Below are 20140 nucleotides of genomic sequence, written 5' to 3'. Positions count from 1 at the left end.
AGAGTTCCCAGTGTGAGCAGACAGGACCAGTAGATGGGAGACCAGAAAATACCATTATGAGTATTATATAGCTGAGGAATTAGGGGCCAGAAACACGATTCCCACAAAAACTGAGCTGGGATCCCATGAGCCCCAGACCAAGGTAGATAATCCAGGCCACAGCCTGAGTCATGTAGTGCAGCCACGCTCATTCCCAGCTTATCTCGGAGCTGGAAGATGGTCAGACATTATCTCAATCTGAACTTTTTGGTTGAAGCAGTTTTTTTCCTTTTAAAATAAGGAGATGCTGAAGTTGAATCTTCTCAAGGGATTAGGTCAATTCATTTAGTGCAGCACACTTTTAAGGAAAAGGTTTTATCGTGCCAACTCAGGCAAAAAATATGTTCAAAGAATTTTAGCATTCAGCCCAAGTCACTATTTCATTTAAGTATTTTAAGCTAACGAGAATTTGAAAAAAAATTTTTTTATTTAAAAAATAGTGAAAATAAGAAGGGAACATGTTGAAGTTATCTCAGTGGAAAATGTTTTCATATTTTTCATTTATGGAAGTTTAGAAGTTTAGCTTTTGTCCTAAATAAGGACAAGAAAATATCTGAAAAGCTTTCACAGGGCACACAGATAATTAGTCAGACGATTCCTGCTGGTCTTTCTCATCTACTAGTCCTGTTGCATTTTCCCTAATGAAATTTTCTTCCACAGCAAGGGCAGAATGTGAAAGTTCAATATTATGCATCAGCTTTGCTTACAAGGAGAGAGGAAATCGGCCAGAACCTGTATGCTGGAAAAGAGATGAATGAGAGCGATATCACAGAGGTCTATAAAATTATGGAGAACCTGAGTAAGGCAGGATAAACATGATGGTCTAGATGAAAAATCCCATGCAGGAAAATTGGTGCTTGAAAGGTAGATCAGGTGAAGGACTTGTGATATCTGCCCGTGCTTTCCATCTTTTCTCTGGGGAGCCCCCCATTTGCTCTGGGGTGTCCAGTTGTGTTTGTGTGTTTTCTGTCCCTTTGGGTTAAGAAAGAGCGAAGATCTTGCCCTGGCTGCAGCCAGAGCAGCAGGACCTGTGCTGGACCTCACCGTGCCTTTGTTTTCCCTGGCCTTTGTGGCCACATCCATCTCCAGGAGGGCCTGAGCAAAGCCGAGTTATGTACATCTCCGGCGTAGCATCGGCTCTGCTGTCGTTAGAGGATAAATGACACTGTCTCCACGGCCAGGGAAGAAACCAAATTAAACCCCACCATCCCCGGCAATTGATGGGCTGGCTGCCGAGCTCTGTGTCACAGCTGATTTCTCATGACCAATCAAGGGCGAATTGTATCTCTAATTTCTGTCACAAGTGGTTTTGCTATGCAAAGGGACAAACAGCAGCAGGGAGAAGAGGAGAGAGCACTTGGCCTTGCCTCCTTTACCCTGACGGCGAGGGAAGGCTGCGACGATGCTAAGGTGCTCCTAGCAAGTTGGTGGCTGGTGGAGTTGCATTAAGCAACAAGAAATGACCAAATAAGCTGCTTTCTCTGGCTGTAATAACACATCACCCTGCTAAAATAAGGCAACTGCGCAGGAGGGTGAGGAGGGAAGTGAATTGCCGGTGAGAAACCCGGCACAAGGACCACATTCCCCAGTGGAGAGCCGCACCACGGGTGGGGAGATCTGTTGTAAAGCTCTGTAAGCATGAAATCGTTTAATTGGGCTTGCTGGAGGAGGGCTGGGGATGCTGTGGCATTTGGGGTGGCTGCTGCAGGTGCCACTGAGCTCCGAGACATTCAGGTTGTAGCAATAAGCAGATACCGACCTTTGGCACTAATCTGATTGCAATAGATTTGTGGCATATTGACTGCGGTGGGAGCCTAGATCAACATCAGTCTTCAAGAGGCTCAATAGATCAATATTCCTTTGATATCGATAAAGAAAATCGAGGGTGGGTGTTTATGGCATTCCCTGCATGCGGTGGTATTATTCTTTGCTGATCCTTCTGCTGAGGCAGGGGAGAGGGGCAAGAAGGAAGGTAAGAAGGATTTGGAAAGATAATTCCCCAGACATTTAAAAAGCAGTTGCAAGAAGGAGATTTATGACATTTTTTTCATCAGTTTTAGGCTGAAAAAAGGAAGATCTTCATAAAGATGCATTGTCCTTTGAAAGACAAATTCCTGTCAAACAGCTCTCTTGGTTTTAACAAGGCGCCCGTGGCAGGGGGATCGCTGGCACGTGGCCGTGTGTGCTTAGGCTTTGGCAAAGGGGGATGTGCGGGTGTTTCACAGGTCTCTGCTGCGGTCTGGTGGAAGAGATACCACGCCTGGCTCTAAATGTTTTAAGGCAACTGGTGGAGTGATAGTTAAACCAGGGCATGTGGAAATGTTGGAGAGGAGGGTACAGAAAGAAAAGCCATTTATTTCTCCTGTTAAAGAAACCAGTCAGTCCTGTCAGGGGCTGCAGGTGACTGAGGTTTTGGCTCCACCGTTCAGCCAGTCCTGGCATTTCTGTTGCTGCTGGGATGAGCGTGACTCTGCTGATTTTTCACCTTGAACAAATAATCGGAAGTTGAGAAACTTGTTACCATTATCAATGGGATTTTCTTAGACTGCTTTTTAAAAAATCCATTTATATCGTGTTTTTTTTCTAATTGATGAGGGCCGTCAGTCACCAGGAATGACTTTCTGGCATTGGGCAAATTTTAGAGGAAGTCTGTCACAGGATTTTCTTCTGTTCCTTGTCCCCGTACCCCTCCCTGTCATGGCTGGAGGGCAATGGCACCACTGGGAAATCACCGGGTCTCGCTGGGATGGCATTTTGCTTTGTGGAAGCAGAGACTACACAGCTGCAGTACTTGTGTTGCCTGGGAACTGGTGGGAAGGGACCAAGATGAGGTCCTGCTGTGGCCTCTGCAGAAGCGGCTTGGCGTGTTCTGTCTCCATGGCATTTTTCTCTGTAGGGCTCAGGTTTGTGTCAGCGCTGAAGTCATCCACCCCAGGTCTTGAATGACTGCATGGCTCGGGGTGGGGTTGGAGACTTCATGGTTGGGTTTGTTTCCATTCAAAATCCTGAAGTCATGAAGGTCAAGGCAAAACAAGCCACCTTCACGCCTTCAGGATGTATTGAGGTGACTTGGACCACAGGGATGTCCTGGTGTCCCAGCTCTTCTCCACCAGGTGAAGGGAGCCTCTCCCAGGCTGTCTGCGTCCTTAAAGCACTGTCATCCCAAAGCTTGACCACCCCAGCCATGCATGGACTGGAAAGCAGCAGGAGGTCACAGTGGGACAATTAATGTTGCAGCAGGTTGGTGGCATTGCAGCAGTGGCTGAAGGGACCTGGGAGAGCGGGTACAGCCCTGGCACTGGTGTGGAGATGTGGTGGGACTTGCAAAAGGCACTTGGCCTTGGAGGTGTTCCCCGTGCTGGCAGGAAGGAGAAAAGGTCCCCTCCTCTCACCCCTCCTGGGAAGATGTGACCTTACTGTGGTGCCTGTGGGGGACAGCAGAAAGTTTAAAGCCCAGCACATATGGTCAGAAAGGTCTGACCACGAGAAAGTTGGGCAAAACCCAGCTGCTCTGCAACCTTGGCTGGAGGTCAGCGAGCTCCCTCTGTTGGACTCAGGGACCCTCCCCAAGACCCCCCCATGGGCTCTCACTGGAAGTGAGGTCCCAAGGGAGGTGACATTGCCTGGCCCTCGCAACAGGCAATTTTCCTCCCCTCGCTGCGTTCAGCCCTGCAACAATTTTCCAGTAAGAGCTCCCAGTGTCTGAGAGGAGAACCAAAGGCACTGGTGTGAACCTCGGGCTGGGGCTCCGCTGCTGCTGCTGCCATCAAAGATGGTCTGCAGCCGGGTGGGAAAATTAGATGTCACCCTTGGAATGCGTGAAGGTCGCTGGATCCCATTACTGAAGTGATGTGTACAGATCCGTCCTGACGCGCCCATTTGTTAGCGGGGACCACGCAGTTCGATGGGGAAATTGCGTATAAACACATAAATGGGAAAAGGATTTCCAAGCGGAACGGGTGGGACCTTCGGACCATCTTTCCCAGCGATTATTTTTCCTTCCTTTCCTTTTCTCATTCCTCTCCCTTCTCCTTGTTACACAGGACTGGCTGACGAAATTTGGGTATCTGCCTCCTCCGGACCCCATCACAGGACAACTACAGACGCAGGAGGAGCTCACCAAGGCCATCACTGCCATGCAACGGTTTGGGGGGCTCGAGGCGACGGGGGTCCTAGGTCAGTGGCCCACGATCCCTCCTCTTTCTGGTGCCGAGGGATGCAGGGATGGCTCCCTGTGGATCCGGGGAGGAGAAGGGACTTGGCGCTGAGTTGTGGAGTAGCATCACCTCCAGGAAAAGCTCACGCGGGCGTAACATACGGCCCAGTTTGCAGCTGCAAGAGTAATTACATGGCTCAGGTGCTTTGTTGCCTTGTGCTTTCAGGAACATGAGGCAAGCAATTATTTCACCAGACTCACACACCCTTGGGGTTCCCATCGTGCTTAAAATAGCTTAAAATAATTCCTGTTGTGTTCAAAAAAAAAGGGGGGGGGGGGAAGGCAAGAAAAAGAAGACAGAGAAGCTAAGGCTGATAGGTTGTCCTGTTCAGAGCCTTAATTGCAGCATCCCATTGAGTTGAACAAAAATCCTGATTAAAGCCTCCCAATGTGTGCATGTGGATATTCTGTTTTCTTCACCACCGGGGTGCAGCAAGGGGAGGGAGGAGGATGGTGCTGCGTCACGCCACACGCCCATGACGCGTGGAGCCACGAGGTGCCTGTGGAGCTGGTGGGGGTCTCCTTGGCACCTCCCAGTCACCCCCGGCCAGCTGAGAGCCCGTCCCCAGTGGCTCCGGTGACTGGCAGGACAGGGCAGCGGGTGTCTGCCTGACATGGCGGCCGCATCTGCTTGGGAGGGAGCAGTCCAAGGCCAGGCCGAAGCCACACAAGGTCCTCTGGCATGGCCGGGGTTGTTCCTCTCAATGTCCTCATTGAGGGAAGGAGAAAGCCAGCATTATCCCAGCCCTCAGAAGGGTGCCTGTCTGCTCTCCTCCCCTCCCCGATGCACGGCCACGACCTCCCGCCGCGTGGCCAGCTCACTTCCGCTGCTCCGGACAGAATTAGCAAGAAGTTGCTAATTAGCAGGCCAGTCTCCATCCATGCCGGTGCCCTAGGCAGTCCTCCACCAGTCCCCTGGAGCAGCTGCCGCCAAAGCAGCCGCTGGCCGCGTCCCATTGTTGGGACTTTCCCTCTCCACTCTTACTTAAGCACGTGCAATTATTTCTTTTCTACCTTACTACAAGCTGCAGGAAGCCTGGGAGCAAGGATGCCCTTTCGAATGCATTTTCATTTTTGGAGGGGGTGTTTGAAACAGGCCTGGGGGGCCGCCCTCGGCAGGTCATGGACATGGGTTTGCATCTGAAAACAAAATCTTTAAGTAAAGAGGTAAAGCCAGCATGGAAAATGGGTGAATGAACAACTTGTCTGCCTTTCAGCAGATGAGAATAGGAGCTTTAAGCTTTCATTCAGTTTTAAAAATAAATAAGAAGCAAAATAAACATTTTCCAAATGAGCTCCTAGCTGAACAGATAGAGTTTATTTACATACGAATGTTTCTCTGCTTTGCTGGGGGAATAATGGGAAATTCAGCAACAGACAATAAACCAGAACAATTTAAAATTTATGTTTTAAAATGTAATCAAAGCTGGCCACAGAAGCTTTTGAGATCTGTAAAGTCATGCAGGAGGTAACCCGCTGCATTTTCTCCTGAAATCAGTGAAGCTGTCCATGGAGGCTGACAGCAGAACTCTTGCCTAACCCCCGGCCGTGGGGTGTCATCTCCCCTGACCTCCTGGCAGCCCCAGCTGGTGGGTGCTTTGAAGAAATTGGCTTTCAGCAGTAACTGCAGCCATTGGTGGGTGCAACCGTGGTGTGGAGGGAGCTCAGCACCCCGTGGGTGGCACCACGGTTGATGCTGGGTCCGGGATTATGCCCCAACAGCTCCCAGGCACTGCCTTTCACTCCGCTGCTGCATCCTCAGCACTTCCCTGCCCGTCTCCCTGACCCCCTGGGATTTCTTAACCCACCATTCCCATGATTTCTATTCTTTTGTTTCTAACCCTAGACGAAGCCACGCTGGAGCTGATGAAGACCCCTCGCTGCTCTCTGCCTGACCTCGCTGCGGCAGAGACCAGGAGGAAGCGATTCGCGCAGGCTGTCACCAAGTGGAGCAAAAGGAATTTGTCTTGGAGGTAGGAATTTTCACTCTGAGGGTGACGGAGCCCTGGAACAGGCTGCTCAGGGAGGTTGTGGAGTCTCCTGCTCTGGAGATACTCAAGACCCGCCTGGACAAGGTCCTGTGCAGCCTGCTGTAGGTGACCCTGATTCGGCAGGGGGGTTGGACTAGATGACCCACAGAGGTCCCTTACAACCCCGACCATTCTGTGATTCTGTGAATTCACCCTCCACTACTGAAATCTTGCAGCGAAGGGCTGATCCCAAGCAGACTTGGGCTAAATATGGCTTTGTGATCAGTTTCTGGGAGATGTGTTGAAATATGTCCCTCCGTGCTCCCAGGAACCCACAGGCTATTGATTTAAACGCTTCTCCTTCCGATCCCAGCCTTGACTTCTCAGACGAGCTCGGCTGCCAGCAGGTGATGGTGCGGGTTTGGCCGGTGGATTCACTGGGAGCTTTTTGCTGCGTTGCAATGGTTAGAGCATCATTTCTCTTGAGTTCATTGGGTCTTTGCACTCTCTCGAGCAGTTGCCACCTTGGCTTGGCACAGATAGGGCATCTTCTCTTGCCTCACCTGAGCCCAAGGGTTGGGAGCATTTTCTGGGTAACGGAGTCACCTATTTTTCTCCTAGTCCGTGCCACAGGGACGTGTTTGTCTCTTAATGTCAGGGAGCGACACATGTGGGTCACTGTGAACCTGTGACACGCAGAAGTTCAGGTCCAACTTCCAGATACCCTGCAGTCATGCTGCAGGTCAGGGTTGGCAAACAAGCTGACCCCTGTCCCACCAAGACTTGTGGTTTGTGGGACTCATTTTTTCTCCCTCTATGACAATGTGCTGCAGTGATTGTTCCTCCAAGGAAGGTGAGCATCGTGAGGTGTTCATAGTATCCTGAAAACGCATGTGGATGCTATGGAGAGATCTCCTTATTAATAATAACTTTCTCTGTGATCCTGATGTTGTCCTTAGGGTGAATCCACCTCCCACTGCAGTAACAAATCTCAACTTGGCTGTCACTGTTGACATGTGCTGAAACTCTGGCCTTACCAGGGATTTGGTCCATGTTCCAACACATCTTTTATTTTTATTTTCAGAAAAGATTAAGATAATTCAGCCATTAACTTCAGTAAGAAACAATTTTGGCTCATAGATGGCTTGTTGCAGTGAAGTGACCAGTGTTATAAAAGCTCAGCCTGTCCCCCTGTCAACCAGCCCTGAACTCATGGTTAAGAGGAATAAACTTCAGTTTTCAGAGAGAAAAAAATTCCCTTGGGGTGAACCAAACAAACCTGTCCCGATGTCCCACAAGCTGCCAGAGCCAGTGCAGGGGGCATGGCTTGTTCACAGCCTGAACCTTGGCCGCTCCTCCAAGCAAAGCTGGGCTGCACAAACCCAATCTGCATCCCACAGTGGGGTAGGCACTGTGGCCGGGCGGTCGCGGTCAGGAGCCCGGTGCTGCGGGTACCACCAGGACTCTGACCGTGCCGCCAGTGTCTGCAGTCCCAGGCTGGACCCTGCTTCGGCAGGGGGGTTGGACTAGATGACCCACAGAAGTCCCTTCCAACCCCTACCATTCTGTGATTCTGTGAAACCGGGTTGGGCTGCTCTGGTGGATGCAGCTCTAGGGTACCCCCTGCCTCCCACCCCCTCGGAAGCCGTGATGCTGCGGCGAAGATTGTCATAAAAAGGGGTTTATGTCTGAGGCGGTGTTATACGTACGATATAAAAATTCCATCTCCTGACAAACTCATTTCTGCTTTTTATTCTTTGGTCCTTTCCAAGATCTTGGCTTTTGTTCAAGAAAGGGCTGTATTTTATAACTGGAGGTTGCATAAGCCAGCCAGAAAGCTATAGCGTTATAGGAACTCCAATGTATTTACATCCAACACTTGAGATTAAAGGAGGTTTTTTGAAACTGCTGTGAAAATCTGCCGATAAAGTTTTATATTCTTACCTTTTACACATTGATTGGAGATATTAAAAAAAGAAAACAAAACCCCATTCTATTATGGCATGCATTTAAAAATTGAAGAAAAACCTGAGCAAGTGCAAGGCTGGAATAAACAGGTAAGAAAGCTGTGTGAAAGGGTGATCTCGGGATAGGCATCCGCGCTGGTAGAGGAGGCAGTGTCTGGCAAATGAGATTTTATAGGCATGCAGGTTGCTCAGGGTTCTTTTTACCCTTGAGTACGGTCAGCCTGTGGGACTGGAGGGCTCAGAGAGCAAAACAATAGAGGCTGCATCGGTACGGTACGGTACAGCATCCCGATACTGCCTCAGAGCATCCTGGTTCGGTACGGTACCTGGAGCATCCTAGTATGGCCCCAGAGCAGCCTGGCACGACCTCAGCCGCACACAGTCTTCTGTGCCTGATCTCCAGGGAAAGTTTCCAGGCTGTCGCATGGCAGGGACGTCCTTTCTGCCGGATTCCGCCCTTCCGTGCGCAGGGACCGGGCGAAGGCAGGGGCCCAGGCTGGGCTGTGGGTGCCATCTGCCGGCCTCGGCGCCAGGAGCTCCCCGGGCCCCTCATCTTGCTAGCCTGGCTCTGTGTTTTCTTATTTTGCTTTATTGCTGCTGGTTCTGTCCCACAGAAGGGGAGTTCGCAGCTGGCGTCTCTGTCTCTTCCCGGGCGCCTGCTGTCTCCTCGCAGTCGTGGTGCTTTGCACTCCCTGGGGCAGGGGGAAGCCGCTGAAGCTCAGCTTTCTAAATTTCCCATTTTTTTTCTTGCTGAAATCTCAGCCTAGTGCCGAGCCGAGCTGACTTCCATCCGTCTTTAGTTAAGGATGAGTCCCTGGTGCCACTTCATCAAAGGTGCAGTCTTTGAAACTGCGATGCTCAGGACACAGGGTGCCGGAGCTGGAGCAAGCGCCAGCGGCAGGGGAGCGGTGAAGTGTGTCAGTCGCTGCCCACCATCGCTGCGAGCCTCCTGAGCCCACCCGCAGCGGAGGTGTGCCACCGCCGGAGCGGAGATGTGGAGGCATGGAGGGGCGGTGGGTGCACAGGTACCGCTGGGTAAAGGTGGGCAGCCGGGGTAACCCCCATACCACGCTCCCATCTCCATGATGGACCTGATCCTCCCACCTTCCTCCTCTGGTCGGTGGCATCCCACTGTGGGGACCTCCCAGCCCAGGCCCAGCTGGTTGCGGACAGCTGTGCCCCCGGTTGCCTGGGGGTGATGGATGCCCATGGGGGTACAGGCATGTCTCCCCCCTCCCCAGTGCGAAGCTGCTTTAGGGCTGTCATAACGCGCCCATCGCAGGCCTGTGGGACCCTTGCAGGAACAGCCCCGCGCGGCTGGAGCAGAGTACAGGCAGCTGCCACGTTGGCATCTGCTGCCCGCGCAGGCAGCACTGCAGGGGCACGATGGCTGCGGCGGGCGGTGGAGCGCGGCGGCCCCGCTCTGGGAGCAGTCCCCGGAGCAGCTGCTCCTCTCGCAGCCCCAGAAACCAGCTGTGAAATTGGCTTTCCCCCACCTCTTCTCCCCACGATGGATTACCTCCCGTGCCGGCCCCCATTGCGGAGACTTGTGTGTCTCTAGAGGGCAGGAGAAGGATTGTCACCCCAAAATGTTCAGTAATTTTTGCAAAGTGCTGGGAGAAATGCAATGGAGGGTGCAAACGGCCCCACTGCTTTCCTCTCGCGGCGTTGGGGTGTCGCGGCAGTGCTGGGGGAGTGCTGGATCGGGGCTGCCGTGCCACGGGTGGCTGCGGGTGGCTGGGAAAGCGCCTTTTGCCACGGCAGCCAGCACCCACCCTTTCAACTGTCCCTTCTTCCCCCCCCTCCCCCTGACACAAAAATCAATTTGGGTTTATCAGGCAATCCTTAGCCTGCTGTGTTTGGTAGTTCTCAGCATTTATTTTATTTCTCTGTGGTTTCAGGGCTGCAGAAGGTGAAGGACTGCTTTCATTAACCAGAAATTGATTTCTCATACATCACTAATACTCTTTCACTTATGTCTTTGGGAGGACAAAAACCGAAAAGGTACCCAGAAATCAAAATAACCATTGGTGCAGGTGCCCCTCCTTAGTGGACAGAGTCAGATCAGCCCTCTCTGGCCTCTACCTATTAACCAGCTTGGACCCAAAATCTCTTTGGGGTGGGACAAGCAAAGGAGGGGACCCAGGGGACGCATGCAGGACTGGCAGCAGCTGGGTGAAAGTCAGCTTTCATTTGCTTGCGTGGCAGTGCTGCCGCCTGGGTGACCCCTTCAAGCAGAGCAGAGATGTTCTCCTCAGCACCCAGTTGCGGTGCTTACAACCACCAACTGCTCGGCAGCCGCCGTTTGAAGCGGCGTGGCTGATGTTGCATTGCGCAGGCCCATCCGCCACGGGGACAGATGCTCCTCGGGGTGTCCCCGCGCGGGGCTTTGCAGAGGGCTTGGGGCCATGCTGGTGAGGTGACCGAGGGCGACTGAGCAGCCCAGGCCTCATCACCTTCCCGGTGGCTTAGCAGGGGCTGTCTGGAGGAGAGAGGTTTCTCTCCAATTACTCTCATCAGGCCTTTGCCCATAATTGGAGCTCTGTTTGGGGAGTCTCAGGAGGGATTAACATCCAAGAAGGAGTGATGCTGTCTGCTGGGTACCTAAGCACTATTTACTACAAATAATAATAATAATCAAGTTGGGAGGAAGCTTATTTAGTCCTGTGTGCATCTGCCTCATGTTAGAAATGTGCCTCCTTTTCAGTGGAACTGGCTAACGCAACACTGACGAACATCCTATTGGCATAATAGGCTTCTCCTAATCTCACTGAAAACAATTAGCAGAGCTCCAGCAATCAATCAGATGCTGAATTGAAACACCCTGATGGGATTCTCTTCAAAAATAACAGTGGTAATGAATGAAGGATGGGGGATTTTTCACTTACACCTGCAGCATGTTAATAAAATGTGGGTCAGCTCAGAGATGCAGGACCTTTTATATGAAGCAAAAGAAGTATTGATAGTGTTTCTGCCATAATCTAATGTTTCTGGAGTCAGGGGTTGGGATGAATGTTAATAATGTTTGTCTCTTTGGACAGGGCTTTTCATCTACCGTCCTTTTACAAGGGAGATCAGATTTATTATCCTCATTTTACAGCTGGAAAGGGAGGGAAAGAAAAGCAAAGCAGCTAATGCTGTCAAGAGGGCTTGAGGAGGTTAGAGCAGATCATGTCCCCGAATCTGAGTCCATGCCCTAGGCACCAGGATCTTAGAGACAGGTCATAATTCCTGGACTAAGCATGTGTTTTACGTGCATCATGACTTGTTCAGTAGAGATTAAAGCAGCAAAGGGTTTACCTAAACCGAGAGGAGTGTTGTGGAAGATGAAGGCATCTCGTTAATGAATATCTGCAAACCAGGTGGCATTTTTTGGTACTGTAGAGGTTTACATCCAGCCACGGTCTCTTCTATAAACTAAAAATTGCCTCAAAATTTGTCTTTTCTAATCCTGTGCTCATACTGTTTGTACCTCTGTGCTGTCTTCTTTACAAGTGCATTTTGTTCAAAGTCCTATGTTTATCTGATGCTACCTGTATGCTAACTCATTTGGTTTAGTAGTTAAGATCTTTCTTTGCCCAGAATAGTTTAGGGATAGCAAAGGTATAGATATGAGGGATACGTGCTCATCTGGTTGTAGTGTGTTTTACCTGATCCACCCATCTCATTCCCACCATCTCTAAGATGGGGTTCCCAAGCTCTGCAGAGAAACTGTCGGTGAGATTTCTGCTTGTTCTGCTTCTGGTTTTGTTCTGTCCAGGATTTAACCCTTGCTAGTTTCGCCCAGGGCAGGAGGTGGTACCGACCTTGGACTTCATGTCTCTGAGGGCATGGGATATATGCAAGTATTTGGGAAAGCAAGAGCATCCGATCTCTGTCAGCAAGTTGTTCCTGCACTCCTTCACTGATCCGTGGTGTCTCCCAGTACCCAAATTACTACTTGTAGGAAGAGCTCCAGTGATGTGACATCCCTTTCTGACACACGTTATTGCCTCCAGAGGTTTAGCCCGGTCATTACTTCACATCGGTGCTGGGGAATGGTGTGACACCGAGCGATGCTCTCCCAGCTATAGTATGCGGCAGGGCATGTGAGATGACCATAATTGTTGTTTCAGCCTTTAAAAATCTGTCAAGCCATGAATATTTCATGAACGCTTTGGTTGGTGTGCTGGTACACAAGAAATAAAGTTATCTGTTATTACCAGGGTAGAGCTGGCCAGAAATTTTCCGGCAGAATTGTTTTTTGTCAATAATTACTCCGTCAACAGTACGTTCTCCTGGAGCGTGTTTATTTTTGTCAAAATTGTCAATGACAGATTATCTAAACATACTCTTTTAGAAGCCAAGGTGCCTTGTTGCATCTTTGTCTTTTCACCTCCTCTATTAAATCAACAATATTAGGAATTCTTTTTCAAGGTTTGGTTATACAGGAAACATTGACTTTTTTTCATTCTCAGCTCAGACCAAAAGGGAGGTTTGAGTCACGCAGCTGCAGGGCGAATGCCAGCACACGGCTCGTCCCACCGGGCTTCTCTTCCAGAGCTGGGGACCAAGGGATGCCGTGCTGGTCCAGAGCAACCATCGCAGCCCTGTGATGTGTGCAGTAGTGTTGCAAGCCCCGCTCCCCAATGCTTTTTCTACCAAGCAGCAAGGCAAGAGCTTCTCAACTACAGTGCTCCATCAGACAGCCTGTCTCCTGCAGGCATTAGGCTGGAGGCATTTTGAATGTGATTTACATAAAATGCATCTTTTCCTCTTCCTCCATGTGATGGATTGCAGTCTTGGAGACTGCTGGCAGTGTACTGGTTTCAGACTGTATTTTACACCTCCAGCAGACACGCTGGGAAATATACAGAGGCAGCAAATCTGTACTGGTTTTCTCTGTGTGTGTAATAAGAATGAGGAATGATCTGCTGTTTGTTGCAGGAAAACTTATGGTCCTGTGTGGTGCAAAGGCTTCAGAAGTCAATAATCTTTGTATATTTGGGTTGCACTTGGAACAAACAAGCAGTGAGAAAACAATTGCTGATAGACCTGAAGGAGAGCTTGTAAAAAAGAAACGGGCAAGCTCTGGAAAGGGACTCAGGGGACTGGCATTTCCAGAGCTGGGCAGGGGTGGCAGTCCTGGGCATGAACAGCAGGTTGTGCGTGAAGCGTGGCTCTGAGGCTGGCTGGCACCTGGTGCAGCAGGACCAGGAGGTATCGGGATTCAAATCCTGGTGGTGTTTCACCCCTGGGGGATGTTTCACACTCTGGAGGGCAAGATTGGCTCGGTATTTGCAGAGGACTCAAACTCAGTCTCTGAAATCCTCATAGCTCTGGAACTGATGTGATTCAGAGACTTAAATACACATCTAAAAAGCATGTAGGCACACTTTGGGGGTGTGCTAAGAGCTCTGAAGGACTCAGCGGGCTCTGCAATGCACCAGGCACCTTCACAGTCCTTTTTGGTGGTCCTCAGAGAAGATCTTTTGTGCTACTGACTTATCCTCTTGTTTACCCTCTTTGTTTCAGAGTTCGCACCTTCCCGAAAGAGTCTCACCTGGGCCACGACACAGTCCGAGCCCTGATGTACTATGCCCTGAAGGTCTGGAGCGACATTACCCCGCTGAATTTCCATGAAGTGGCAGGTAACAACGCTGACATCCAGATAGATTTCTCCAAGGCAGATCACAACGACGGCTATCCCTTTGATGGGCCAGGTGGGACAGTGGCACATGCTTTCTTCCCCGGAGACCATCACACAGCAGGAGACACTCATTTTGATGATGACGAATATTGGACCTTCCGATCGTCAGGTATGTCAGAGTGGGAGAGATGCACCTAAATGAACGTGCTCCCAACTTCCCTCTTCTGTGCTGGTGGCTAGAGTAGTTTGGCCTCTGCTACGTCTTTAGCCCGGGCTTGGGGATCCCAACATCTTCTTCTGATTCCCCTACCAGCCTTGCTAGTGAAATGACAGCAGCCAGCACTGAGGACCTTCTATGTTTCTGGAAGCCTCAACGGCACCTCCATGTTTGTCCCTGTCGTATCGGTAGTCGTAGAGCTCCCCATTGCCCACCCTCAGTCCTTGTCTCTCCTGGGATCTGGAAGGTCACACAGTGGGTGTGTGGCTGTTGGAGCTCTTGGATGGTGACTGCGTTCTCTGACTTCAGTGTTTTTTGGGTGGCTTCATTGTCACATATCCTGGTTTCCTATTTTTAAAGCATATTTATAAGCTGACTTGCATGGAAGAGTCTCTGTGGTCTGCAGGGAAAAAGGCCCCTGTGAATGCTAGATCTTTTCTGCCATCTCATGTCCATTACCTGACATCAGGATGGTTACAAGTAACAGTTTTATTCTTTTTTTCTTTTGTTTCATCTTATCTGGCTCCAGCAGTTTTAATAAGCAAAGCGACTTTGAGAGCGAGAGTTCCTCAGCTGCGCGAGCCATCTGTGGGGATCATGTCCCCAGCCTTCGCGTTTTGACAGAGTGTCTCCCCTGCAGTCGCCAGCTGCTAATTTACTTGTCACACCACCTCCTCTGCCAGCCTCCCGGTGGGCTCCTGCTGCCTCAGCTTAATGATTGCGCTTAGACCTAATCATCTTCTCTGAAACCAGCTAATACTTTCCTTCTCCCCACCCTTGTCCGCCCTTCCCACCGGCTGACCTCCGTCCATCCCCTGCTGAGTATTCGTGGGCAGGAGCATTCACCAGACGTGCTGGAAGAGCTCTGGGGTTAAGCCTGAAGGTCTGGACAAGCTGATTCTTCAGGATTCAACCTGCTCCTTGGTTCACACCGCTGTGTAACACTAACCGATGTCTCTTGTGTGGAAGAGAAAAAAGCAGCAGCTCCGCTCTGCAGCCATAGAGGGCAGAGGCAAGCGCTGAGGGCTGGTGGCTTGCTGTAGCAGAGGTGTTCTGTGACAAAGTGAGGCGTGGTGCCTGTTTCATAGCTGGTGGTTAGGAATGCTCGTGGTGAAAGAGGCTTGCGTCGAGGAGCGAGCTCAGCGCCGGCAGCCCCACAGGGAGGATCTCTCCAAGCATCACCAAGGGGCGAGGGGATGAACCTGACAGCGAGAAAGCTGCCCTCTATTTTTGAAGGTCTTGGAGCTATCCGAGCTTCATCTTTTATTTATGTTGTTCTCCCTAGTGATTCAAAAATAACAACTTGGTAGGTGATATATAAATATCCCCAAGGTTGTCAGTTTGGCATTAAAATGTCAGAAAGCATATGTCTTGTTCTCTCCTGGTGCTGGGGAAAACAGCACAGGTTATAAAAATCCCGGCTGTTTACAGAAGCTGTAAATAATAGTCATCAAGGAAAAAGCAGAATTCGGCAAAAATATCCCCCAACACCCCAAGCCCGGTGGGGAGTGCAAAGCTCTGTGCAGGATCAGCCACGGTTGCTTCTGCAAGTGTCTCCTTTGGCCCTAACCGTGGCTCAGGGAACATGGGGCTGCCCTGAGCTCCACAGAGACCTCGGCTTTCCAAGCTCACTACCTTTTTATTGCAAGACTTGCGATCATGATTTTTGTAAGAACTATACTTAAAATCATTGCCGCCCTCTGGTGTTGCTCTGCAGGGCACTGCTGTGCAGCAAGGGGCAGCAATCGCACGGGTGCTTGGCCCAGCCGGTCTGGAGATGGGTGTTGGGAATGCACCAAGCAGGATCAGTCCTGTGTGTCTCCAGGGGAAAGCTCCTCCTTTGCCTTGGCAGCAGTGGTGTAGATTTGGAAGCAGACATTAACCCCTGTCGAGGTCTGACTGAGCATCTGAGGCTCTGGAGAGTGTGGGATGGGTCTGTGTGTGGGTACAGTCTGAGGCACCAGGGGTTGGGTAGCAAATAAGGAAATCTGGGGAAAGAGAATAGAGTAGAGAGAGCCCAGATGGAGGAAAAAAAGTCATCAGAGGAGGTATCCATGTTCAATAGTCTCCCTGATGCCCAGCACAGTGTGTGAGGGACAAAAGAGTCTGCCAAAGGGAGGAGACCCTGGAGCTGCAGCCCCACAAGCACAAGGTGTGAAAGGGGAGAAGACGGGCAAGTCCTCTGGAACCAAGCTGGACGTGGTCACCTTGCCCCCTCTGCCATTCCATGTCAGGACAGCAGTTAGCTGAGCAGCATTGTTGGCCAGTAAGCAGACGACCAGCTCCGTGTCTGTACGCATGCAGGAGGGCCTTCGCAGTGCGTTTGGGCAGGGCAGCAGCGTGCGATGCCAGCATTGTGCAGGCAGAGAAAGCCCAGCAGCGCAGCAGAGCACCGTGGGCAGGCGGGCACTGCCCGGTGCTCACCCGTTCCTTGGCACTTGGCTTCGCTCATTATCGCAGGCGTTGGCGAGCTTCTGGCTGGTGGCGGAAGTCTGGCATTCTGGGCATCACAAAGACTGTGTCGGCAGCGTGAGATGCGGGAGACGACTGCTCCGGCACAGTCCTGCAGCGCCCGTTAGCGGGGATGACGGATGGTTGTGCCGAGGTCGCTGACTCAGCCATTTGCTCAGCTCTTGCTCGGGTGCCATCAGCGATCTGGGAATAAGCAGGGTGATCCCCAGGCTTGTATGGGGCTGAGGACTGGCACTGAGGGCCAATGTCTGGCTTGCTTTCCATTTTCATATAATACACTTCAGTCTCTTTTTTCCAACTGCAGAAAAATTTCCATCTCAAACTCCACCTATTGCAAAGCTCTTCTTTCCAGCTTATCCAACATACACCTATACCTTCTCTTATAGACCTCACAGCCCACCCAAACACCCAAAATACAACCAGCAAGTAATGACTAATATTTCAGTTTTGTCTTTATGTCCAGATGCTCACGGAATGGACCTGTTTGCTGTAGCTGTCCATGAGTTTGGCCATGCCATTGGCTTGACCCACATCTCTGCCATAGAGTCTATCATGAGACCCTACTACCAAGGTCCAGTGGGGGATCCTCTGAAGTATGACTTACCTTACGAGGACAAAGTCCGAATTTGGCAGCTCTACGGTAAGTTTGTGTCCTTCACCCAGCTATGTTTCTGCCATGGGGCACACCGGAACAGCTGTTTTCTGGGGTGAGTGGAGCTGGTGCACAGGATGGTGTTCCTCACTACTGCTTCTTTGTCTTTACACATAGGAGTCAGGGAATCTGTGTCCCCTACAGCCAAGCCTGAAGTAAGCAAAACTGATGACCATCCTGTCCTGCCAGAGCTGCCAGAGAACCGCTCCACTGTCCCGTAAGTCAAGTTTGTCTCTTTTTGGCCTTTGCTAATATTCCTGCAAAGGCCATGTAGTAGTGAAGCTCCACTTCAGCATCAGTATTTTGCCTACTCACGCTGTCTTTGGCTTTTCCCTCTGGACCTCTTGTCTTCTGGAAAACATACACAAACACAGAGTGTCCCTGCTTCCTCACCTCTCCTGACCATCTCCTGCATACACTGCTGCTTGTTTCAAGCAGTATGTGAGGAGATGTGCCAGCCAGCCCACAACTGAAGTGGTTAAGAGCAGGAGCAAGTTACAGGTGCTATGTATCCTTAGCTAATTTTTATTACTCAAGGCATGTCCAGAATTTCTGTATCATCTTGGAATGCTTTGCATTTCCCTAAGACTCAAAATTTTACTCATGTTAATGGAAATTTGTCCCCATCACCCTTAGGTGAACTCATCCTTGCTGAAATTTTAATCAAATTTCCTCTGCAGTATACTGAATTGTGCAAGCATAACTTACCTAAATCTTTCCACACAGAGCAACTCCCAAATGTGCCTGTGGGGGTGAATATTGGAACAAGTGGACCGATAGCCTGACTCCAACGCAGGTTTGCGTTAGCAAAGGACTGCTTACGCTGAGTGTCATCAAGCAACCAGCGTGCCCTCATTAAGGGAAGTTCTGGATCTAGCTCATTAATAAACGTTGGAGTTACCAAATTGTTTTACTACCAGGGCAGCAGGACAGTTAGAAGAGGAAGAGACACTGAAAAAAAGGCAGGAGTTCAAGGTCACACTTCTTTTTGCCAGATACCAGGAGCCCCCCAAGTGAGAGCAGCAGGGATGGAGCAGGTCACCTCCACCTCCTGGTCTGCCCCCATCTGGGGTGTGATCTTGAAGAAGTCACCTCATCTCTGTGCCTCAATGCCCCTTTTGCAAAGAGGAGATAACAGCATTGAAGCATGAATAAATGGATTATTCCTACAGTAATGGGACAGAGAAGAATCTAATCTTGAAAAAATATCCCTGTCTGCAGTTATTTTTCCCACTTCAGCACCTTCTTCACCGCACTTTGCCCTGCTTGGTGTGACGCCCACAGTACAGAGGTGCTGGGCACTGGCTCTTGGTGGAGGTGTCTCAACTGCCAGGGGCTGCAGACAGGCTATGAGGGTCCCAAGGGACCCTTTTCCTTAAACATGCTGAATGCCGTTAGTTATCTTTCTTCTCATGTAGCTTCTAACGGAGCTTGTCCACAAGGCTCTGTATGGCTCTGTTTTGACCTAGAAACATGAGAGCATTTCTCCCTGCTGCTGTAGGAGACCGTCGTCTCGTACTGGCAGTAGGAGGAGCAGGACACTTGTTCTTGCCAACCCCTTCTTTCTGCCCCATGTGTGACTGGGAGGGTGGATGGGGCTCACCTCCACGTCTGTTGGTTTGTGCCTGAAGAGGGCTGTGAAGCTGGCTCTGACAGCCCAGCACAACTCTTCTATCAGCAAATTAAATTTACGTTTCCCTGTCACCCACAGCAACTTTTCTGTGCATGTTCCCAGCATCCTCTCCTTGTCCTCCACCAATCATCATTTCTCACATGGGCTTTTTAGCGCTGTTGGTCCCTCATATTCTGTGCCTTTCCCACCCACCTTGTTAAAAGCAGCTCAGTGTCTCAGCTGTGACTTGCCAGGTGGCTTTGGCTGTCATCAGATATCACATGGCACCGTCTCGCATGTGGCATGGTCTCCCTGCCTTTGGTCTCCTCTGCTTTATGCTTTGCAGCCCCATCACCTCTCCCTGGCATTTCAAAGCAGCAACGTCCCCAGCCGCTGGAGGAAGATGCTGCTTGGCTTTTATCCCTGATGTGTCCTGCTGCCCGGGGGCAGCCGGCCGAGCCGCACTGTGCCACCGGGGAGTGGGAGGCCAGCTCTGCCTTCACCAGTTACGCTAGCTCGTAGATGTAGAGCGTGTCCTCACTTGACTCCCAGCAGTGGTCTCCAGTGACCCAGGAGCATGTCTGCCACAAAGCTGTCTTCAGGCTGAGGGTTGCCCAAGCTCGTTGTGGAAATGTCAGTGCAACATGGCTGGGTTTGAGTGTGAGGAATGACAGATGAACGCAGCCTGTGGTCTTCTGCTGGGGTCCTGGGGACAGGGGGGATGTGGTCATTGGGACGGTGGCCAGCCAGGGGGACATGGGCCCTTGCTGCCCACTGGGGTCATGCTCACCTGGGCATCTCTCTGCAGGGTCAGGCGGGACGTGCCGAACAGATGCAACACTCACTTTGATGCGGTGGCCCAGATCAGGGGAGAGGCTTTCTTCTTCAAAGGTAAGTGCCCGCTGCCAGCGGTCTTTGTGTGCGTCACCCTGCGGTGACATCGGCGTGACAGTGCAAGGCTGCAGCAGCAGTGCTGGACAGGCTGGGGCGGGCAATGAGGGCACGCTGGCTCGGGGTTTGCCCACAGACCTGGGCAGGTGTCTCACATGCCACTGACTCCTTTTGACTCAAATCAGAGGGCTTAGACCTTCATCAGCTCACTGAGGCTGAGAATGGAAGATAAGGAAATTTTCATGTCAGGGTGAACCCTGCCTCTGGTGCAGAAGGAAACCGCCCGGCTCGCGCCCGGTCCCTCTCCGCGCAGCGGAGGAGATGCCCACGCAGCCGATGGCAGGCTGGGGTCTGGCACGTGGTTAGGAAGCAGAGACCGGTGGAGGCAAACCCACCAGGCCCCATCACCACGGTGCGTGGCCGGTGCTGTGACCGCAAGGGACATGTGTCCTAACACCAGGCCAGGCCCATGTCC

At 51.1% G+C, this 20140-nt stretch overlaps 1 protein-coding gene across 1 annotated transcript in view; it reads left to right on the top strand.

Annotated features, from left to right (window-relative positions):
• MMP17 (matrix metallopeptidase 17) overlaps positions 1-20140 on the top strand; it is a 69686-nt gene that overhangs the window by 38855 nt on the left and 10691 nt on the right. Inside the window, exons 2-7 of the mRNA XM_075434661.1 lie at positions 4083-4215; positions 6102-6228; positions 13707-13990; positions 16974-17150; positions 17280-17379; positions 19583-19665. Coding sequence (XP_075290776.1) covers positions 4083-4215; positions 6102-6228; positions 13707-13990; positions 16974-17150; positions 17280-17379; positions 19583-19665 — 904 coding nt within the window. The remainder of the gene's footprint in view (positions 1-4082; positions 4216-6101; positions 6229-13706; positions 13991-16973; positions 17151-17279; positions 17380-19582; positions 19666-20140) is intronic.

Source organism: Opisthocomus hoazin, chromosome 13, assembly GCF_030867145.1.
Source record: "Opisthocomus hoazin isolate bOpiHoa1 chromosome 13, bOpiHoa1.hap1, whole genome shotgun sequence".
NCBI lineage: Eukaryota > Metazoa > Chordata > Aves > Opisthocomiformes > Opisthocomidae > Opisthocomus > Opisthocomus hoazin.
The sequence above is the reverse complement of the archived record's forward strand: the minus strand, read 5'-3'. Positions and strand labels throughout refer to the sequence as shown.